The 21,705-nt window shown below is 40.7% G+C and overlaps 1 protein-coding gene across 1 annotated transcript in view; it reads right to left on the bottom strand.

Annotated features, from left to right (window-relative positions):
- Window positions 1-21,705, bottom strand: part of fat3a (FAT atypical cadherin 3a) — a 345,169-nt gene that overhangs the window by 178,922 nt on the left and 144,542 nt on the right. The window contains exon 3 of the mRNA XM_046074254.1: window positions 4,397-4,720. Coding sequence (XP_045930210.1) covers window positions 4,397-4,720 — 324 coding nt within the window. The remainder of the gene's footprint in view (window positions 1-4,396; window positions 4,721-21,705) is intronic.

The following is a 21,705-nucleotide window of genomic DNA, read 5'->3' as shown; positions in this document are numbered from 1 at the left end:
ATAAGGAGGTCATTAGTAATTTTCACCAGTGCTGTCTCTGTGCTATGATGAGCTCTAAATCCTGACTGAAAATCCTCAAATAAATTATTGCTCTGTAGAAAGTCACACAGCTGTTTAGCAACTGCTTTCTCCAGGATCTTAGAGAGAAATGGAAGGTTAGATATAGGTCTATAGTTGGCTAAAACATCTGGATCAAGTTTGGGCTTTTTCAGAAGAGGTTTAATTACAGCTACTTTAAAGTACTGTGGTACATAGCCTGTTGATAAAGATAGATTGATCATATCTAGTATAGAAGTGCTGACTAAGGGTAAAACTTCTTTAAGCAGCCTAGTCGGGATGGGGTCTAAGAGGCAGGTTGATGGTTTACATGAAGAAATTATTGAAGTTATTTGGTAAAGATCAAGGGAAGCAAAGCAGTCGAAACATACAGTATATCTGGTTTTACAGCTGTTTCTAAGGTTCCTGAGTTTGGAAATAAGTCAGTGACAGTTGAGGGCAGGTCATAGTGAATTTTGTTTCTAATAGTTATAATTGTATCATTAAAGAAGCTCATGAAGTCGTAACTACTGAGAGCTACGGTAATAGTTTAGTTTATAGTTTGGGAATTTTTCAAAATGTAATTGAAAAATACAATGTATTGTAGGAATTGAAAAATAACAATAAGTGTTGTATATATCCTTCTGAGACCCGGCAATTAATTTTTGTCCTCTATGGGGGACATCGCATTGAGGCCTCTATTTCAAACACCATGCCTGTAACCTGTTTGTCCTAATGTACTGTGTAGAGTACATCCTGGGTTTTTAAGTGATGTCAGACAAATGGGTGTGGGGCAAACATAGCAAATGTTCTGTCTTTTCAAAATGGCGGAAATCACAGCATTTGCCATATTTTTAAGAAATAGAGCACTGAGTGAGGCAGACAATATTTGCAGATACAACATGTTTCTTTGTGTCTCAAAGACCAAGAATTGTCTTCTGATGCATGATGTGTTCATCACGTTGTACATGTCTCATCCTTAGTTTCAGATCTTTACTTCATGGAGTATTTTTAAGTAGTAATATTTTTAGTTAAAAAAAAGTTGCTTAAAATTAATTTTCCATGATGAAATGTGTTTTATATTGTTTTCTATTAAGTGTAATAGAGATGAATAGCTAATGAGTTCCTATAAATGCCCAATTGATGGCTTTTAATATCTTTTTTGCTTCAATTGAGACCTGATGTCCCCTTCAGGACATGTGAAAAAACATAATAAAAGAAATTTGAGGAAAGATATTTGTGTGACATGTTTCTCACATATCAATTACTGGAATTATGTAAACGAAATCAAAATGCAATATTTTATGCAGATTACTGTATAATCTGTAAACCAGCGTGCACGCATCACAATGGCAGTATCATTGGAGAACTTCTGCAGGTGTGTCTGAAATCTGATGTGTACATTGTGAAGAGAAAGGGAGCAAGCACCATCAAATTAGCATTTCATTAACTGGAGTCCTGATCAACACTACTTTGTGAGGAATCACAATGAAGACAGCAATCATTTCAGCAGCAAGCCATCAATCAGAATCCAGAGAGGCAAGCAAGCAGATTGCAGTTAAGAAATACAAAGGCAAAATAATAGGACACCTTTACATACAGCGTCTCCACCGACATGTCCGCCTGAGCCTCACATAGGATAGGGAGAGATATGCTTTTGAATATTTGTCACAACAATATTGAATTGTGTCACAACACAAATTAAGTAAACCAAATGAGACCCATAAAAATATGTCCATGTTGGTTGCCAATTGTATCAAAGTGGGTTTAAGTTCAGTATTTATTTGTTCAGTCATCTCTGCAGACATTTCAGTCCCTGTCATTCCTCTCTTGCCTACCAGCCTTCCTAATATTTTTCCTTTGCCAATCACCCATATATACAGTACCTGGCCCACAGCATTTAGTAATTTGTGCATTCTCACTGTACATACCACTCCAGCCCTGGTCTCCAAACCATGTTTTGTCAAGAAAACACACGTGAAATGTGAAACGGTAAATGAGCGAACCTACACGTGAAACAGCTGTTTGTTTGTTATTATAAAGATAGCAATTATAAAGACAAAGAATCTGGGTGAAAGAATGGATTAGCACACGCAGGTAGCAGGGATTGTCTGAGCTACAGAGAGAGTTGAGGGTGAGTAAAAAGTTTTTTAAAGTAAAAAAAGTAGCTGCCTGCTCGGCCAGCTGCCTGCTCTCATTGGCTGGATGTGGATGTCGAGTCCGCCGACTTCTCCAAATGTTTGGCATGCGAGATATCTGACAGACGTCGTTGATGTGTCAGAAATGTGTCGGGGAGCCGTTTTGATGCATTGTTGAGTAGTTCACACATAACGACTGGCAACTGCAGATCAACTGCTGATTTACAGCTCACAATTATTTGTTTTACCATGGTTCTGCACCTCTGGACTGTGAAAAAGTTACTGTAAAAGATTATGTTTGATGACATTTGTCTTTGTTATTTACTTGAAATGTTTGATCTTTGATTGATGGAGTAATGAGGGTTTTTAAATCTGATAAATTCATTTATTTATGTTATAATAACACAGAGAAATTTTCTTACTTTTTTCTAACTAAGGCTATTTTTTACATCTGATAAATGTCCTTAACTTGAATACATAATCAAAAAAAGAGACAGTTATTTAACAATACGTTAAGGAGTAGTTATGTACAGTTTTAGAGTTGCAACTGGCCCTTTGAGGGTAACCATAATGCTTATGTTGCCCTTGGTGAAAATGAGTTTGACACCCCTGCCCTAAATTGTCCTTAGGTGTGAGTGTGACTGGTTGACATGTGTGGCCCTGCGATGGATTGGCGACCTGTCCATGGTGTACCCCGCCTTTCGCCCAATGTCAGCTGGGAAACAACCAAAATTAATTAGTTGTTTATCCAGCCATGTTTGTGTTGAACTTTACTAGCAGGTCAGGAACTTTGAAAAACAACTCATTGAATTAATTAAATACATTAAAAATCTATCCTCTTTGGTGCCCCTTTTGGCTGGCCATTGCCTTTTCTGTCTACGGGTTCTCCCAGTGGGCATTTAGGAACTGTCTGACTATGAAGCAGGATTTTACAGAAAAAGAACAGCCATTTATAATGAAGACTTAATGCTGGTCATTTAGGATAACAACCTATTTAAAGAGGTCATATTATGCTTTTTGGCTTTTCCGCTCTCCTTTATTGAGTTACATATCTTTTTTGTGCATGTACTAGGTTTGCAAAGTGAAAAAGCCCAAAGTCTTTCCCAAAGGGAGTTCCCATCTCCCACAGAAAACTGTGCTCTGAACTGCCTGAAAACAGCTTGTTTGTAGTCCAGCCTTTACTTCCACTTTCTTGTGACGTCACAAAAAACATGCGTCATAATGCTCGCCTAGCGGCTGGTCAGACACTCCCTCAAAAACACAGGTAGAAAAACACAGTGAACTGCAGCACACCTCTCCTCTCCCTTCCAAACATTATCATCCTCCAGTCATTCAATCGACATAAAGTTGTTACCGTGATATAGTGCACAGTTAAAAAAACAATAAAACTCACAACTCTGAAACTCTTGCTCCAGTCTATGTTGCTAAGATGGTAAGGGGAACATGTACAGCTGAACCGAAGCTGTGTTTAACAGTTTTTCAGGACCCGCCCTACTCTGCTTCTGATTGGCTAGTAGTCCTTAACTAGGAACTGGCATCTGCAGCTCCCAACAAAGATCTTGTAGAAGTGCAATGCATCACTCCATAAATAAAACGGAGCATTCAACACACAGAGGGAAAAGAGGGGCTGCAGCAGTGTGCAGTATGACAAAAAATATGGTGGGGGTTTTTTTTATGGTGTTGAAAATGAAACCATGTAAACCTGTTCTGGTACAACCCCTAAATAAAATGATGAACCTGAAAATTAGCATAAAATGACCACTTTAACACACACACACACACACACACACACACACACATCCCTTCTCGCTCCTTCTCTGTACCCTGAGAGCCAAATGCTTAATTGTTGCAGTAAGATTGGGAATGAGAAACAGGATAAGCAACCCAAGGAAGAAATAATAGGGATGTGATAGAATAGACAAATATGCCAAAAATGGAAGTCAAGATGTGGGAAGAAGGTTGAAAGATGCATGGCACCAAATGTTTTATTCAGTGTGTACAGAATTTAAGTCAGTTGGAGCATCCTACGGCGTGAAATACGGTGGCTTTGAGAAAGCCTGACAAAGTATTTGATGCACAAGGTACCCTTCAGCGCCTTTTTATTATTAGGCCTTCAGTGTCCGTTTGAAATGCCTTTAGGTTTAGGAAAGATCATGATCATGGATTTCACTATACATTTCTCACACACACACACACACACACACACACACACCATTACTCACCAGTGCGGGTGTTGATGGTGAAGAAGTTCTGTGGGTTTCCGCTGGTTATGCGGTAGTTGAGCCTGTCAGCAGCGGAGGGGGGTGTGGCGTCAGGGTCCTGGGCCTGAATCTGGATCACAGAAACATCCCGAGGAGAGTTCTCAGACACTGATGGCCGGTACAGTGGTTCTGAAGTCAGTGGGGCGTTGTCATTAACATCCTCCACCTGGATGTACACCTCGACAATGGTGAACTGGGGAACCACACCGTGGTCGCTGGCATACACTGTTAGCCAATAGGACTCCTTGGTCTCACGGTCCAACATATCAGTGGTGTAGATCACCCCTTGTGGAGGAAGAGATGAAGACAGCATTTCTTTCTATGTAATTGTACATTATCTAGACATGGCTTCATTAGAGTGAACTGTACTGTACACCTAGTGCAAGAAAACAATCCCATACAAAGCAACGTCAAAACATTTTTACTGCAGCAGCACAGCCCATTACTTTTATTTTCAGTCAGAATAAAGAGGAATTTCACTGTGTAATTTCCTTCTAATGTCAGAAGTCCTCAACACAACAAGGACATATATAATGTGTTAGTGAGGGAAGAGAAAGAGGCGACCACCATAATGCACTAACACGGGGATTTGGTGGAAAGTAGTTCCTAGGTGAGTCTTTCTTAAAAGTCATGCTACTTCTAAATCTTTTCAATGCTGTGAGCACTACAAACTAAATTCTGACCAACTATGTACTTTTCTTTTTGCATTCATCCAATACGTCACAAAACCTGGGCATATAAAACCAAAACTATCAGCACAAATGCATTAAATTACAATGAAGTTGGTCTTTTGGAATTTGGATGGCTGTTCTTGCTGCTCCAAGAAACTTTGCTTTGGTTGTAGCTGAAGTTTTGCTAGAAAGTCAGATTTATACAATGAAATAAAAATGTACCTACACATTGGGGCTACAGCGGCTACAGATATACTACATTGCGAACACAAGAATGATGATTGGGCAGCATGGGCTGCTTGTGTTTTCTCCTCCCATCGTAGCACATCGTAGTAAACTAGATCGATACTGGAATATCATGTCAGTATATTAGGTCTCTGCTGGATTACTTTGGTGCAAAATGACATGCAGACGCTGCAATGATGCTGCAGACCGGAGGTTGATCAGCTGGCTCTCTGGTGCGGCCAGAACAACCTGGAGCTTAACACACTCAAAACTGTGGAGATGATCGTGGACTTCAGGAGGAGCCCCCCCACTCTGGGGGGATGGCCATTCTATCCAGTAACTACTTATAAATGTAGTGAATTTCAACCCAAAATGTTGTCACTTCACCTCAACTATGGAGTATTATGACATAAATACACTGCTCAAAAAATGTGAAGCAGTAAGGGAACACTTAAATCACACTTGAGATCTTGATGAATTAAAAAGTTTGAATAATTCGTTGAGAACCAAATGACTTAGCAACAGTCAGTGGAAACTAAAATCAACAACCAACTGATGGCTGGATAGTAAAGAGATCACAGGCTGATCCAACCTGCATGACTATCATCACAGCAACTGATAATGTGACTCAGTAGTGTGTTTGGCCCCCACGTGCCTGTATGCACTTCAATCTCTGGCTTTTCCAGGCTGTATGTCGACTCAGTTTCTGTTTGATGTCAGGGGAACATCAGGGCCAGTCAGTCATCATCCATGAACTGCCTGCACACTCTGGCCACATTGTCCTGCATCAGGAGGAACCCAGGGTCCACTGCAGCGTAAGGTCTGACAATGGCAATGAGATTCATCCCAGTACCTAACAGCAGTCAGGGTACCGCGAGCCAGGGCTAGCTATGTTTGTGTGACCCTCCAAGGATATGCCTCCCCAGACCATCACTGACCTACCGCCAAACTGGTCATGCTGAATGATGTTGCAGGCAGCATAACATTTTACTCATGTACTCATGTGCTCATGTGACAGACATTTCACGTCTGTCACATGAGCACAGTGTAAACCTGCTTCCATCTGTTAAGAGTATTGCCAGGTCGGCCGCGTGTTCTCTGGCGAATGCCAATCGAACTGCACAGTGCTGGGCTTTGAGGACAGATACCACTAGAGAACATCAGGATTTCATGCCACCTTCATGGAGTCTGTTTCTGACAGTTTGTTTCAGAAACATGCACACCAGGGGACCTGGGACACCTTGGGAACAAATATACTGTGACAGATATTCTAGACTCAGGGTTTACTCATGCACTATTTACTCAATATAGACGCCTAAAACCATTGTAAATAGAGTAACCCATTAGTCATATATTAATTATTCTCTTCATATTTATCACATACAGTGCCTAGTAACAATCTAACCTGTATATAGTTTGTGGTCCAGCTCTTGCCTGTATATAATACCTGTTTAATAATAGTTATAAAAGTTAATAAATCGAATAAATTGAAAATCTTGATAACCAAATAATTTATAATTCATTTAAGTAATTTTTCAAGCGGAAATGCCAAAAGGTCTCTAGTTCCAGCTTCTTAATTGTTAATTTGTTTTGCTTTTCATCATCTTATGTGAATGTTTTCAGGTTTTGGACTCTGGAATAAAACAATTTCAAGACATCACCGTTGGCTTTAGTAATGAGTTTTTTTCCCACTATGTTTTTTTACATTAAAAATAAAATTCTGTGACATGTTACATTAAATAGACAAGACTATTAATTGAGAAAATAACTTATTCACTGATAATAAAAATAATCAGTTTCAGTTTCAGTTAAAGTTTGCTAAGATTAGTTTAGCTTGTTACTATTGTATAGTTTCAAGTCTATTTGTGTCAAACGGTAAATTTGCACTGCTTTTTGATAAGTTGAATACCGTGTATCTGTCAAACAAAGTTGTTTCTGATTCTGGTTATAGCGGCCAATAACTTCTGTAATGTACATATGGACAATTGAGTACAAGTAATATTTGTATTTAGATGGAAGTTTAAAAAAATCTGATTCTTCAAAGGCCCCCACTAAAAACCACTTCTGCAGCAAAGTCCACTGTCCATTCATAAGCTGAGCAACATCCACTTATAGTTTATAATCATGGGTTTATAAATACACTTCTTCCATTCATTGCTTTTTGTTGAATGTTGAATGTTCAAGGTTCAATGTTTAACTGTAATTAATTCAGAATTGCTGTGCTGTGTTCACTCTGCCTCACTGCTCAATCATCTCTGCCTCCTTCTGGCTCTTTGGCTGCACTACAGTTAGTAGCTATGCACCATGCTACAACATTGCTTTTAATTGCCTAAGCTCCTGCTTAAAAGGCTGCTTTTCAATTAAGAGTGTGGAATTAACAAATGTCACAGGAGTGCTGAACATAAAACTCACAGTACAGAGCAGAAACAAAGCAGAGCTGCAGCAAACAACTGAAAACTGAATGATAGAGAACGGAAATGTGGTGAGTATGTTACAATCTGTGAGCTATGAGCACTACCCCAACAAGCACAGTGATTCTGATGCACATATCAATATCAATATTAAAGAGTAAAAAGAAAGATGATATATTAGCATTTTTGATAAGGATCCCAGAACAAGACATTTTACAGTTTAAAATTTGAATTCTAAAGTAAACTTCAGTGGAAATTTTGTATTAGTAGTAATAATGCAATGAATGTAATATTAAAGCTAGGATAGTAAAACTATTAGAAACTATTCGGAATCTTAAAAACACTAAATGAAAAATGTGTGCTGGGAGAAAGCCTGTATTATGAACATAAAATGAATTAAATAGATTTTTAAGTTTAATTTTCACATATTAATTAGTTTTACCAATCATTTTGAGATTTCTGTACTCTATTGTTAATTATTGGTCAACATATGCAGCAACAGGACATATCTGTGAAAACCTGACAATAACATCAACAGTGGAGGAAGAAGTACTCAATTTTCATACTTAAAGGGGTATTATGTAGTTTTCAGCGGCCAATAGTGGTGCGGTTTTAAGATAGCAACCAGGCGTGTGCTCGTACGTGTGCTCGCTTGAACTCATAAGCGGGCATAATCCGAAACACAACCACTTTCATACAGAAATACCACAATAAACGCATGAACACCAGCATGCAGGCTGTGGCTTTTCTCCAGACATTTTCAGGCTCTGTTACTTAAACGTTCCCGTCTCAAAGGCAGATCAACACCGGCGCTGTACCTTTCCAATCCTCCCGGAAAAAAGGCAGAGTGACAGCGGCTACAGACATACAGGGAGACACAATATACTGGAAACTCAGGTAAACCCCTACTGCCACGTTACAGTAATAGTTTTATCAGCTGCAGGTTGAACTAAGCCATGCTCGTTACATGATCACGGTACATTTACTGCATTTAGCCGACATGCTACATCGTTAGCTCGCCTGCTGCTTTCAGTAGCTATCTTTACTATCTGTGTATCTTTCACCGGAGGCTCAGCAATGTCAGCACAGTTAGATGTATTGGATGATAACAAAACGGGTAGTGAGCTGGACTGAATATTATAACAAGATTGTATCACACTTTATAACATTTAGACCACAGTAAGTAAATTTACTGTAGTGGCAGTGGATGGCTCTTACTCTGGGTTGTATATTATGTGGGTCACGTTAGTTACAGCGACTGAGAGGTGGAGAAGCTGTATACCTGAGTATTGGTAAAACCGCAATAAAATTTAAACTGAACATTGTGAAGCAAACAGCGGCAGGTCCGAGCTACTGTAGCATTAGCTGGCTGCTCCTGGCTGCATCACTATAGGCTAACGTTACTAAACAAATCGCTCCACATTAGCTTTTTGCCGTTACATAATTTCTTGCAGGCTAACACACCGGCTACACAGGATAGTAAGATGGGTCGCGTTGGTGAAGTAATATGGAAAGCGATATAACTTTGCACCAGATAATGTTAGCAACTGCTCGGCATTAGCCAGCGAGCTAACGTGACTTTCTCTGTGTTTCTCCAGCTTTACTAATGCTCACATAGTTCTTACTCGACATCAACTGAACCTGTTTGGTCTGATGGGCTTCAGCACATGAACCTTTACTGTTTTACTGTTTTGTATCCTTACGTGGAGCTTTTGTTTTGCTGTGAGCAGGTTGTTTTATGGTGTTAGTGGACTGCATGTCGTTAGCTGCCGTGTTGTTGCTGTAGTCTGTGAGAGGCTCGGGAGCGCGCACAGAGCTGAATCCAACCTGGAGACCTCACATTCAAAGCAGAATAGTGGCTGATGCAAGCAACAGAGAAAACAGGCATGTGCTTCATTTCTAAGTGAGTTTTGAGCCCACTGACGGAGCTGCAATAGATAATGCTATCTGGGATGAACGTTTGAAAGGTAAGACGTGTAAAAAACAAGATTATATATTATTAGCACAACTGAATGAAGTTAACACGTGCATTAAAAGATGTTAGTGGACTTCCCCCACTAAATTAGACGATTTAGGGACATTACGGTTAACAAATGAACATACTGGCAATGGATAAAGTTAGCAGCACACTAAACAGGGGCAGCTTATTAATTTATTTTAAAATACGTATTTTGGGGGGGTGGTATTTAATTGTATTAAAATATATTTGTGGTGCATGTATGAATAAAATATTTCAAAACGTTAATTATTTATTTGGGGGGAGTTATCCTTAACACTAAAAGTAGTAAACTAGCATATTATAAAAACAATCTTCATTAATTATATCAGAGCAGTAGACTCTGCGAGGTGGAGGAGCAGTGATGCTAAAGAGTACTGAGTGGACCATGGTGAGATAAAAAACAACACATGATTGTAAGTGCCTATTATAATATACCATTTATAAGTAATCATACTTAAAATGTTTTTTAATTTTCTTTCCCTTCTCTCAGTGTCTGCTTCCTGTCTTAGCTTATGAGCTTATTTTCCACACAACAATTCAGGTTTATTTACCCACATTAATACATCATAGTGGCTGAATGCACCATATTGGTGAACACTCAATTCTTACTGGATATCTTTACTCTAATTACATAATTACTTTGTACAAATTCATATCACATCATCATCAGAGTTCCAGTGTGTGAGAACTGTTTGAAAAAATAAAAACATTCACTAACTAACAAACTATCTAGTAACTGATGCCAACATCAGTTTCAACATTTAACAATCCATAACTTTCTCAATCAAATCTGTAGCCTTTTACAAGAAAGGTTGAATTGAGGACAACTGGACTTCTTCTACAGTTGCTTCCGATTCAACCATGACTTGGATGAATCTTTACAGATGTGTAGGTTTGTCTAACCCTTTCTCTTGTTCTCCCTCTCTCAGCACAAGAATCACAGGGGGTTCAGGAATCACAGGGGGTTCAGGAGCCTGAAGATGATCTGCAGTGATGTTTTTAATAAACCAAACATGAAGCCAGTGATGTGTTCTTTCTTTGTGGAAAAAGTACCTCACATATTTTTTCTCACATATTTTTTGTTGTTCCTCTTTAGTGATGGTAAAGTTGCTCCTGTTGACCTGAGTCAACCATTTTTTCCTCCTCTCCATGTCAGCTAGGAAACCAGACATTCGTACTCCTTTTTCTGACTGACTGCAGCAGCATCTCCACACAGCACAATAAACCGTGCTGTAGACTATTGTAAGACAATTCACAGACACAAACCACTTAACATGCTGTTTTCTGAGTTTCTTGGAGGTTTATTAAATTAATACATGACAATCATTGATAGTCACCTGTCTGTTCTATCTGAAGTCATAAAGATTTCATTAGTCATTAATATCAATTAACCCTGGTACCATGGGATTACTAAAAGGAATGAAAGAAAGGTAAATCTGATCGGAATTTTTAACGTGTTTTCAAGAGGAACACAATTCCAATGTAAGGTTGGCCAAAAAACGTCCACAAGGTAGGTAGCTGTTATTGTCAAAAATATATTTCCTCCTTTTAAAAAAAATAGTAATGTAACTACATACACGTGTCACTGTGCTGTGCAAATATTGTACGCATTTATTGTATAAATTACCAGAAATCGCTTAAAATCGCTGTTTTGTCGTTTCTCTCGCTCATTTTGAATTGCCCGCCTAGGACTTCCAGGAACTATCTGCGGTCACCATGAACCACGTGACGTTCTCTCTTTAAAGGGCTCTGGGGAGGATAGGTCTGCGTTATTGCTCCGCTGTGACTTTAGGTATGTAAATAAGGAACCATGGAGGTGGAAACCAAAACTAACTGAAAACACTTGTGATCAGGCAGAAATCTCACCACAAATCCACAGAGATGTTAACTTCAGCACCACTGATAAAGTGCAGCTCACAGTCCCAAACAGAGCAAGGCTGGCTTCAGCTAGCTAGATGTTAATATTGGAAAACTCAACCAGTTAAGTTTCTTCTCGGTCACAAAATGGCTGCGACTCACAGTGCAAAAACAGAGCCGCACCTGACACTGCAATGCTCTTGCTACAATCCTCCCCCTTGAATGGAAACCTCTTCTAGAAAAATCCAGTGCTGGTTAAGGGTTTAAATAGACTTCTGTGCACTAACTCCGTCCTCATAAAGCCTTTAAAACTGGGGGTCAATCTGCTGGGTCATTTGGTGGAGCAGCATCTGTTCCATTAGGGTCTGGCTGTACATCTCTGGCTGTGCTCGTACTGTCTGAGGCTGGAGTCTTGTACTGGCTGATGATCCAGCATCTACTCTACTGACAAACATAAGCATAGTCCCTGTAAATTATAGATATTTTCTATATATTAATGTTATCAGCTGCATCAGGCCCATTCAAACCAGGTTTCTTCAATACATTTTCAAATATAAAATATTTTTATTTAAAGGCTGTGATGAATATGTGATGCTTATTATTTACTGAGATGTGCATCCATATTGTCCAAGTCTGTCCAGCTAATCAACATTTTAATATTCAATGTGAATCCACTGTCTCCCATCTTGCATTAGTTGAGAGTTGTAACTAAACCAGATAATCACTGTCTTGTTTTTAAATGATGTATGAGGAGTGCCATCACATCCTGTCTGCACTGGTCCCACAGATGTTTCTTGTTGGAATGGAATGCTTAATTTTGTGCAGGCGCATATGAACGCATTTCCACGTTCCATTATCTTTTTCCGAGGTACAGTTTATAAACATCGTGGCCTGTCTGTGTTTATCAAACATAATAAATAGTTGTTTTTCACAAACATTGTTGAGTCACAGTCTGACAAGAAACCCAGATTTGCACTGCTCAGCTCGGTTAGCAGGACCGACAGACAGAGAGAGATGCACTGCAACTGCACATTAACATTACTGTTATCTGCTGACATCAGACTTTGAGTGGAGCTCTAATTGAGCTTTTTCTCTTCTCGTGCCTACTAGGACAGTGTCTCTTCACCCTCTCATCAAAGTTGTAGGCTATACATAAACACTTGCTTTCACCTTTGGCAGGAAAGTGAGGCGGGGCCCTACGGCTCTGCGCCAGAGTAGCTTGATTGATATCAGTGCGTATGTCGGTGTCACATCAGCTGGGCCAAGTTGAGTCGGCTTTATCTGTTGATAAACATTTGTTTTTCAATGCTGCTTCACTCAGGTGTGCTGCATGCTTTTCTTTCTTATCATGCTTACAACAACGTAACAAGGTCTCCTGCAGAAAGTCATTAAAAAACGGTAAAACGTCTGGCAGCATGGGCGTAAATCTCATCTCACAGTAGGGGTGGACAATAAACATAAAATTTCATAAGAGCAATTTTTGAGGGGGACACAAATAATACAGCCAAAATTGTACTTGTAGGTCTATAGGATACGTGTACACAGAGAGAAGTCTTACTACAATTTTTATGGCCAACAACACAAAGCAATAGTTGTTTAAATATGACTTAAGTTCACAGGTTCACCACGCGGCCATATTATCCTAAATAACTTGCATCCTCTAGGCTACATAGTAATTTAGGTTCTTCTGGGATAGAAGATGTCTCTTACATACATATATATGTATATATATGTATATGTCATCCATATATATCCATATATATATGGATGACATCAAGCTGTATACCAGAAATGAGCAAGACATCGACTCACTGATCCACACTACCAGGATCTACAGCAACGACATTGGAATATTGTTCAGACTGGACAAGCGTGGTCGTATGGTATCAAAAAGAGGGAAGATGATCAGAACTGAGGGGATTGAACTACCAGAAGGCCACATTGCAGATGTTCAGGACAGCTAAACAGGCTAATGGAAACCATGAGGAGGCAGCAAGGACGTCCGCCACAGCAGACGTCCTTGCTGCCACAGAGAGTAATGCAGGTCCTGATAAGTCAGCTGAATGCCAAAAAACAAGATCCGAGCCATCAACACATACGCCCTGCCAGTCATCAGATACCCCGCTGGTATAATAAACTGGCCAAAGGAGGAGATAGAGGCCACTGACATCAAGACGAGAAAGCTCCTCACAATGCATGCACCCTGAGACTGTACACCAAGCGTAGCGAGGGAGGCTGAGGGCTAGTGAGTGTCAAGACCACTGTCCAGGATGAAACAACAAGATCCAAGAGTACATCAGGAAGATGGCCCCCAAAGATGAAGGGCTTAGTGAGTAGCAGGCAGAAACCCGAGGGTGAGGACAAGGAAGACGAAGAACCTTCATGGAGAGACAAGCCTCTGCACAGCATCTACCACAGACAAATAGAAGAAGTGGCTGGAAAAGGCTGGACTGAAGGACAGCACAGAAGCACTAATCATGGTGGCACGAGAACAGGCAACTCAATAGAGGATCAATAGAGGCTGGAGTCTACCTCTCCAAGCAGGACCCCAGGTGCAGACTGTGCAAGGATGCCCCTGAGACAGTACAGCACATAACAGCAGGGTGTAAGATGCAGGCAGGAAGTGCGTACATGGAACGCCATAACCAGGTAGCTGTCATAGTGTACAGGAACATCTGCCATGAGTATGGGCTGGAAGTCCCAAGGTCAAAATGGAAGACACCTCCTAAGGTAGTTGAGAATGACCGAGCTAAGATCCTGTGGGACTTCAAGATCCAGACTGACAAACTGGTGATGGCTAACCAACCAGACATCGTGTTGATCGACAAACAGCAGAAGAAGGCTGCGGTGATAGATGTGGCGATCCCAAGCGACAGCAACATCAAGAAGAAGGAACACGAGAAGCTTGAGAAATACCAAGGGCTGAAAGAGGAGCTACAAAAGATGTGGAAAGGAAGAGCAACAGTGGTGCCAGTGGTAATTGGAGCACTGGGGGCTGTGACCCACAAACTGGGAGAGTGGCTACAGCAGATTCCAGGTAAAACATCAGAGGTCTCTGTCCAGAAGAGTGCAGTCCTAGGAACAGCTAAGATACTGCGCAGAACCCTCAAACTCCCAGGCCTCTGGTAGAGGACCCGAGCTTGAGGATAACACATACCACCTACAAGGGGTGAGAGGGGGATTATTATTATTTTATTTTTTTTTATGTATAACACAACGGTGGATCTACGGTATTAGCCTAATATCGGTTCACACACAGGATTATCGCTGTAGTAAGAGATGCACAGATTACAGTTTTCCTGGCTGATTCTAGTTACTGATTTTTTAACAGGTCTGACCTGCCGATTCTAATTTTGGCTGATTCCGATTTTATTTCTTTCTAATATCTATAACTGCATACACATACATTTGTGTAGCTATTTATTGTAAATCAATTTTTATTAGGAACCCCATCAGCACCAGTATAAATGTTAGCTATTCTCACTGGTCTCAATGGTCATAATTTCTCAGAATTTCTCCAAATTATTTTTGTGTTTAATCACAAACTACAGTAATCTGCTCACCTTTCTTTTCCCGTCAGACACACAAGCACACATCTACACCTGTCTGTCTGTCTGTCCAACACATTCATATCTCAATGCGTCATAATTGACGCTTTCAGACAGCTCGACAAAGCGTGAGGATTTTACGCTAAAGGTACCCTTCAGAGTCCATATGAAACGTTTGCTACGTTGCAGCAACACAAAGGAGGCTAAAGGCCCATTTATACTCCTGCGTAGGCAGCCATGCATTTATACTTGTGCGTAGGTGTGTCCGTCATTCTGCAATTACACCCCCAAACGCTAGTTGGCAGTAGCACTACAACATCCACTGTGTTGATTTTTGCCGGCCGAGCAGGCTAACTTCCGGTTTAGCGCTCCGCTAACGTAAATGGGGGTAAAATTGTATACGTGCAGCTGGAGCTATAGCTGCAGCTTTTTCAAATGTTACTGACCGAATGGATCACATTCTGATAGCGAAACGAGTCATTTCGCTCGGGTTGCGACGGTCAAATATATTGATTCACTGTGTTACAGCCGCCGTTTTGGCCGCTAGTAAATGTTACTTCAAAGCGCGGGGTACTTCCGGTCGGCTCAGAGGCATTGCGAGGCTACCCAGCCCACCAATCACAGAGCTTACGGTCCACGTCAACTCGATGTGTAGTTACATTTTTGAGGAGGTGCACGTCAGGCGACGGCGTAGCCTCTGCGTAGCCCCGTAGCCTACGCCGTCACCTATGCCGTCGCTTTGATGCAGAAGTATAAATTGCACTGGCCGATGTGCGTAGCTGTAGGGTTAGCCAGTCGACATTCATAAAGTCAGTGACTTAGGTTTAGGTACTAACATTTCTGATGGTTGTGGTAAGGGTAGGGGCTTCGGGGGGCTGTCAACACCTTTATCACGAACATAGCTACCGCTAGTTACCGCTAGCTAACTAGCACTTCCGGTCTGTCACTCTTTCTCAAATCGTCGGTATATGACGCCCTGAGATGAGAACGGTCTCGTCTGTGTGTCTCTGTATGCTCTGACTTTATTTGCCGTGTGTGGAGGAGGCTTGTTGTTAATTACCGATAGAGACCACCGTGGTCTGAATGACATTGTCACCAACAGCTGTGTTCACTGTGTCTTTACCTACTCCCTGTTTTAAAATATCCAGTGTCTCTTTCTGTGTGTTTCTCTGCAGATGTAGTGAGCGTTGCATCTTCTTCACTCGTGAATAACTTCCACACACCTAAGACATGTTTTAGCAAAAAATCTTATTCTACAGAATAATTTTATTTTTAAATACAGATATTTACTGTAAACATTTTCTGTATTTTTACAGTCCAACTGCTGTAGAATAAAAAACTAGAAAAAAAAAACTGTAGAATGTTAAACAGATGTATAAATCTGGATAGAAATTGGCCGATAATTGCTTAAATAGTTTGACCGGTGGTCTCTAAAAAGGCCGATCAGAGGAGTCAATTAAATGATGCAATTTTCAACCGGCAGCTGAAATGGTTTCACTACAGTCAGCAGTCTGAGCAGTTTTCAAAGCTAGCTAGCACCAAAGACCTTTTCAGATAGGAAGCGATTGATGTGCCCAGTTAATCATTTACAATGAGAGTTGAGCAGCAATCAGACAAGCGGAGCAACAACCAGGAGCGATCATGTGAAACTGTTGCGGTCATGCTCATCACACACACGTCTGCCCACTACCAGAGTTTAATTGTCTTGACCCACAGCGCATCAGCAAGAGAGAGACTGATCCTTCAGTGTGAGTTTCCTGATGCAAAGAGAGAGGGGCCGTTTAGTAGACCATCTACTTCATGTTTACACTGGCATGCGCATGCCCAGTGTACGTGAACGGCTACTAGATGTACGTTTTCAGTCATTTTAATATAGACAGAGATCAACACTGATACACAGCTAAAAAATCGTAGTAGTGTGGATGTAGCCTAACATTACCCCACTCTCCCTCTCTCTACTCCTCTCATGTCAACCCTCCCGTTTCCCTGTGATTCTCCCATATTTTTTCGTTCTCACCTGTATCCTCCCATTTATATGTTTCCCCGTAAATCTCCCGTATTTTTAACGTTTATAAAATCAAATAAAAACCTGCTGGCCGTATTTAAAGTGTTTGCAACTTTCTCTTCCAGTAAAGCCAGTGGCAGTATATAAAACATTAGCTGTAACATTGACGTGAAGTCAACGGCACCTGCCGGCATATTTCACTCACATTTGCCCTTTTGTTTATACAGTCTATGCTAAAAATAGACACCTTACATGTGAACCATAAAAACGACTGACGATGTGCAAGTGCACGAACAGGCACTGCGAATGGCACCAGGACAGAGCGCACACAGGACAGAGGAGGTGGGATGTAGCTTCGTCCTCAGACCCATGGGGCAGAGGAAAGAAGCCCAAGAGAGTAACCACTCTCATAATCCAATCCCAGCACCTGCGCCTAGCGCACCCTGCCCTGGCGGTTTATGTAGGCAGCTGTAGCCTTGTTGTTGGTGCGGACCAGCACGTGCTGGTTCCGCAGCAGAGGGGCGAAGTGCTGGACCATCTTCCACACATACAAGCTCCAGCACATTTATGTGGAGAGGCATGTGGGTCCACCATAGACGACCCACCACCTGAGAGAGGCACGTCCTGCCCCAACCCAGCAGGGAGGCGGCTGTGAAGACTGAGACATGGAACTTGACCCTGCCCAGGGGAACCCCAACCCACAGAGAGAGCGGGTACTGCCAGTAGGCTAGATCCGGGCCCACAGACAAGAGGAACGGCGACCATGCGGCGCTTCTCTTCTCACCAAGTCAACACACAGGCGGATGAGCCTGCTCATGTGCAGGAGATCCGCCCAAGGTGTCGTAGCCGACAACTGCATGCAAGTCGCGGTTCCTCTGTGGTCTATTTCAAGTAGCTGGCTATAATATTCTTTGTGTGGTTCCTCAACATTGATAAATTAATCGAAAGTCCCGCGTGAGGACAACTCAGCACAACAACATCAGTGAAGCTGGGGCTCCATCACTTCAGTAAGTGTTCTCCTCCACTGCCACTACACATACCCGCTACACATACACATGGCGCACTGATGACCCAGGGTTAGGGTTACAATTTTGGATTCATTCAAAACATTTATTGAATGTTTTTTCTTTTACATGTTTATTTACAGCATTATATTGTAATAGGCTGTATATTAAATTAGTTAGGAGAAAACCGGTCTGGTTCTATGTAAAATCAGACGTTGAGCACCCCCATATCGCCAAAATGGAATGATCCTTGTTTTGCTGCGAGGCTTCGACTGTGAGATTGACAGTCGAATCAGGCTCCGCCCATCGAAGCATCGAATCTTCGACTATTAGGGGTCAGCCCTAATGTTTATATAAAGTAAACCCCACATATTAATGGGGAAAGTCTGTAGATAAATGGGGTAGTAGCTTTTAATTAATATAAAAGTATGTATATATAAGATAATGGGGGAAGTATATGTAGATATATTGAATAATTAATAGTCAAATATTGTTTATATACAGTAAAATGTTTTTTGCAAGCTATTATCACTTGATCTGAATTTACTGTTAATATTGGATAATCAGTTTTTGTGTTTTACATAAAAAATCTGTACTTTGATGGGGAGTTCTTATGGATGGATTTGATAAAGTTATGAATTTACCAAAGAATATCATGTAAAAAAAAACAGACTTCATTTAATTTAGTGATTTTAAGGTATTTCTGCAATATTTTTTGTCTGTAAAATGTTATACATTTGTTTAACATTTTACAGACAATTTTAGTGAGATTTATTTTATTCTGCAGCAGTTGGACTAAAAATACAGAAAATGTTTACAGTAAATATCTGTATTTAAAAAACAAAATTATTCTGAAGAATACATTTTATTCACTGTAATTTGATGGTAAGCGTTTGGCAACTTTGCTGCCAGACTTTTTACTGTTTTTTTTTACGATTATTTTTACATATATTTTACCTTAAAGGTTAAGTGTGTAGGTTTTAGTGACATGTAGTCGTAAGGGTTGCGAAATGCAACGAATTGCTCACTTACCACTCCCCCCCCTTTCCAAGAGTGTAGTATAGGGCACAGGACAAAAAGTGTTGTCTTCTGAGATTATTTACTTAATTATTCAGTAAAACCATATGGTATTGCGAATAATATTGTTAATTGTTCATCAAACAACAGCAACATCAACAAATGAAGTGCTACATGATATCTCATACTCCTGTTGGTAGGTAGGCAGGTTTATTGTCACGATATAACATGTTATAGAGTGAAATTGAGTTTTGTAACTCCCTTCTGCTACATAGCAGACAATATACATTAATAAAGAATCAATTTTGAAAAATGGTTAACAGAAATAAATTACCATCACTGGAGCAGTGCTGAGGATGAATTAGAGTTTAAGGCTCTGATAGCTTGGGGGGAAAAGCTGCTCTGCAGTCTGGTGGTGTGGCAGCAGAAACTTCTATATCTCTTCCCAGAAGGCAGCAGGCACAACAGGCTGTGGCTGGCTGGGTACTGTCCTTTAGTATCCTTTGGGCTCTGCAGGCACCTCACCTCACCGATATCACTGATGCCTGTGAGATGGGTACCAATGATCTTCTGAGCAGTTTTAATCATCCCATCATCCCATGCCAGTTTCTGATGTTTCCAGTCAGGATGCTTTCTATTGCTCCTCTGTAAAAGCTGACAAGAACTTGGTGTGGGAATTTGGCCTTCTTAAGCTTCCTCAAGAAATACAGTAATTTCTGAGCTTTCTTCACCAGTGTGGATATGTGAGAAGACCATGTCAGGTTCTCTGTGATGCTGACTCCCAGGAACCTGAAACTGTTCACCTGCTCCACCAATCTAGAAAGGAGTGTGTGTCTTTATCTCCTTCTTCCTAAAATCAATGATGAGCTCGTTGGTTTTGCTGACGTTGACGTTGTTGATTGTAATACATTATTTTACTGTAATGTAAACATACATTTTTTTACATCTTGGGAGGGTTGTCTTATCTGGACTAACATACCAAAGTAAATGAAGAAATTCTCAAACACTATCACATCCAGTGCATCAAGTATGACCACTGACAGATAACAGGAAAATGCAAGCCTCACTGTTTCTGTACCACAGTCCATTATAAACCACATAATATGAAGTTTAGAAAGGCATTGTCAGGTGAGGATCAAGGCTCCTTTCCACTTTGTTCAATTAGATAACCAATTTGCATATCTTACAAAAATGTATTTTTTTAAAAACACAAAATAGTACGAATAGCCATCATTTTAGCTTGTGGCTTGTGAAGCATTTTTTAATGGGCATTTACTCTGTTAATTATCAAATTACACATTTGTGTGCACAGTTGTAAAGCAATAGCCTACAAACACAAGTTTTTAATGCAAATTCTGAAAGTATAAGCATTATTGGTCACTTGATAGGCACACCGTCTTGTTATCGTTAGCAGTAAAAATAAATATGTTTTTTCCACCAGGACAGTAATATGTGAAGTTTAGCTGGCTGATCTGAACTTTTATGCTGTACAGTTTTATTGCCAATAATATTCATCAGCTGTTTGTCTCACAAACGTAACATACACATTTCTGTCCACGTAGCAAAGCCATAACACAGCACTGTAAATTATAATCCAATTACAAATTTTTTCTACCAGGGCAGTGAAAGTTTAGCTGGCTGTTCTGAGCTTCTATGCCTAAGGCATCACCAGCATCACCAGCTCTTTTAGGCAGATTTTATTGCTAATAATTTGATCAGTTTATTGTCTCACAAACGTAACCAACACATTTCTGTTCACAGAGACACAGCGCTGGACAAGAAAGTGAAGGTTCTCAGTCATCCACGTCATTGTTATCCAAAGAAGGTTAAAATCAAGGGCAACTAGACTTGGTTAAAGATACTAGAAGACGTTTCATCCCTCCTCCAAGAGTCTTCTTCAGTTCTGACTGACTGGTAGGGAAACTAAGCTATTTAACCTCAGTGGGGTCTTTTGCCAGGATAGTCGATACCGCTGGTTCGTTAGTGCTCCTGCCTGTTGTAACGACAGTCATTATGGTCATTAGTGCTACCCGAGGCCAAGTCTGAATGACCATTGTTGGCGTCATCACCTGAGGCCAAAATTGATCGTTTGTTAAGTTTCTTGGGAAGTGATGAAAGGACCGCATAAGTGGTGGCGTAGACCCCCTCCTCTGTTAAAGAGGTGGTATTATGCTTTTTGGCTTTTTTCCTCTCCTTTATTGAGTTATATATCTTTTTTGTGCATGTAACAGGTTTGCAAAGTGAAAAAGCCCAAAGTCCAGCCCAAAGGGAGTTCCCATCTCCCACAGAAAGCTCTGCTCTGAACCGCTTGAAAACAGCTCGTTTGTAGTCCAGCCCTTCACTTCCTTTACTTGTGACGTCACAATGAAAACGCGTCATAAAGCTTGCCAAGCGGCTAGCGGGGTCAGGCACGCCCTCAAACCAAGCTAGTCTGAGCGGAGGCCCTTTGGCTCGACTCGCCTTTGTTTGGTTTTCCATTGTAGAAATGTTGCACCTGTACCTGCTTCCAGGTACTTTTTTTCATATCACCTCA

The sequence above is a fragment of the Micropterus dolomieu genome, linkage group LG17 (assembly GCF_021292245.1).
Source record: "Micropterus dolomieu isolate WLL.071019.BEF.003 ecotype Adirondacks linkage group LG17, ASM2129224v1, whole genome shotgun sequence".
Classification (NCBI taxonomy): domain Eukaryota; kingdom Metazoa; phylum Chordata; class Actinopteri; order Centrarchiformes; family Centrarchidae; genus Micropterus; species Micropterus dolomieu.
The sequence above is the reverse complement of the archived record's forward strand: the minus strand, read 5'-3'. Positions and strand labels throughout refer to the sequence as shown.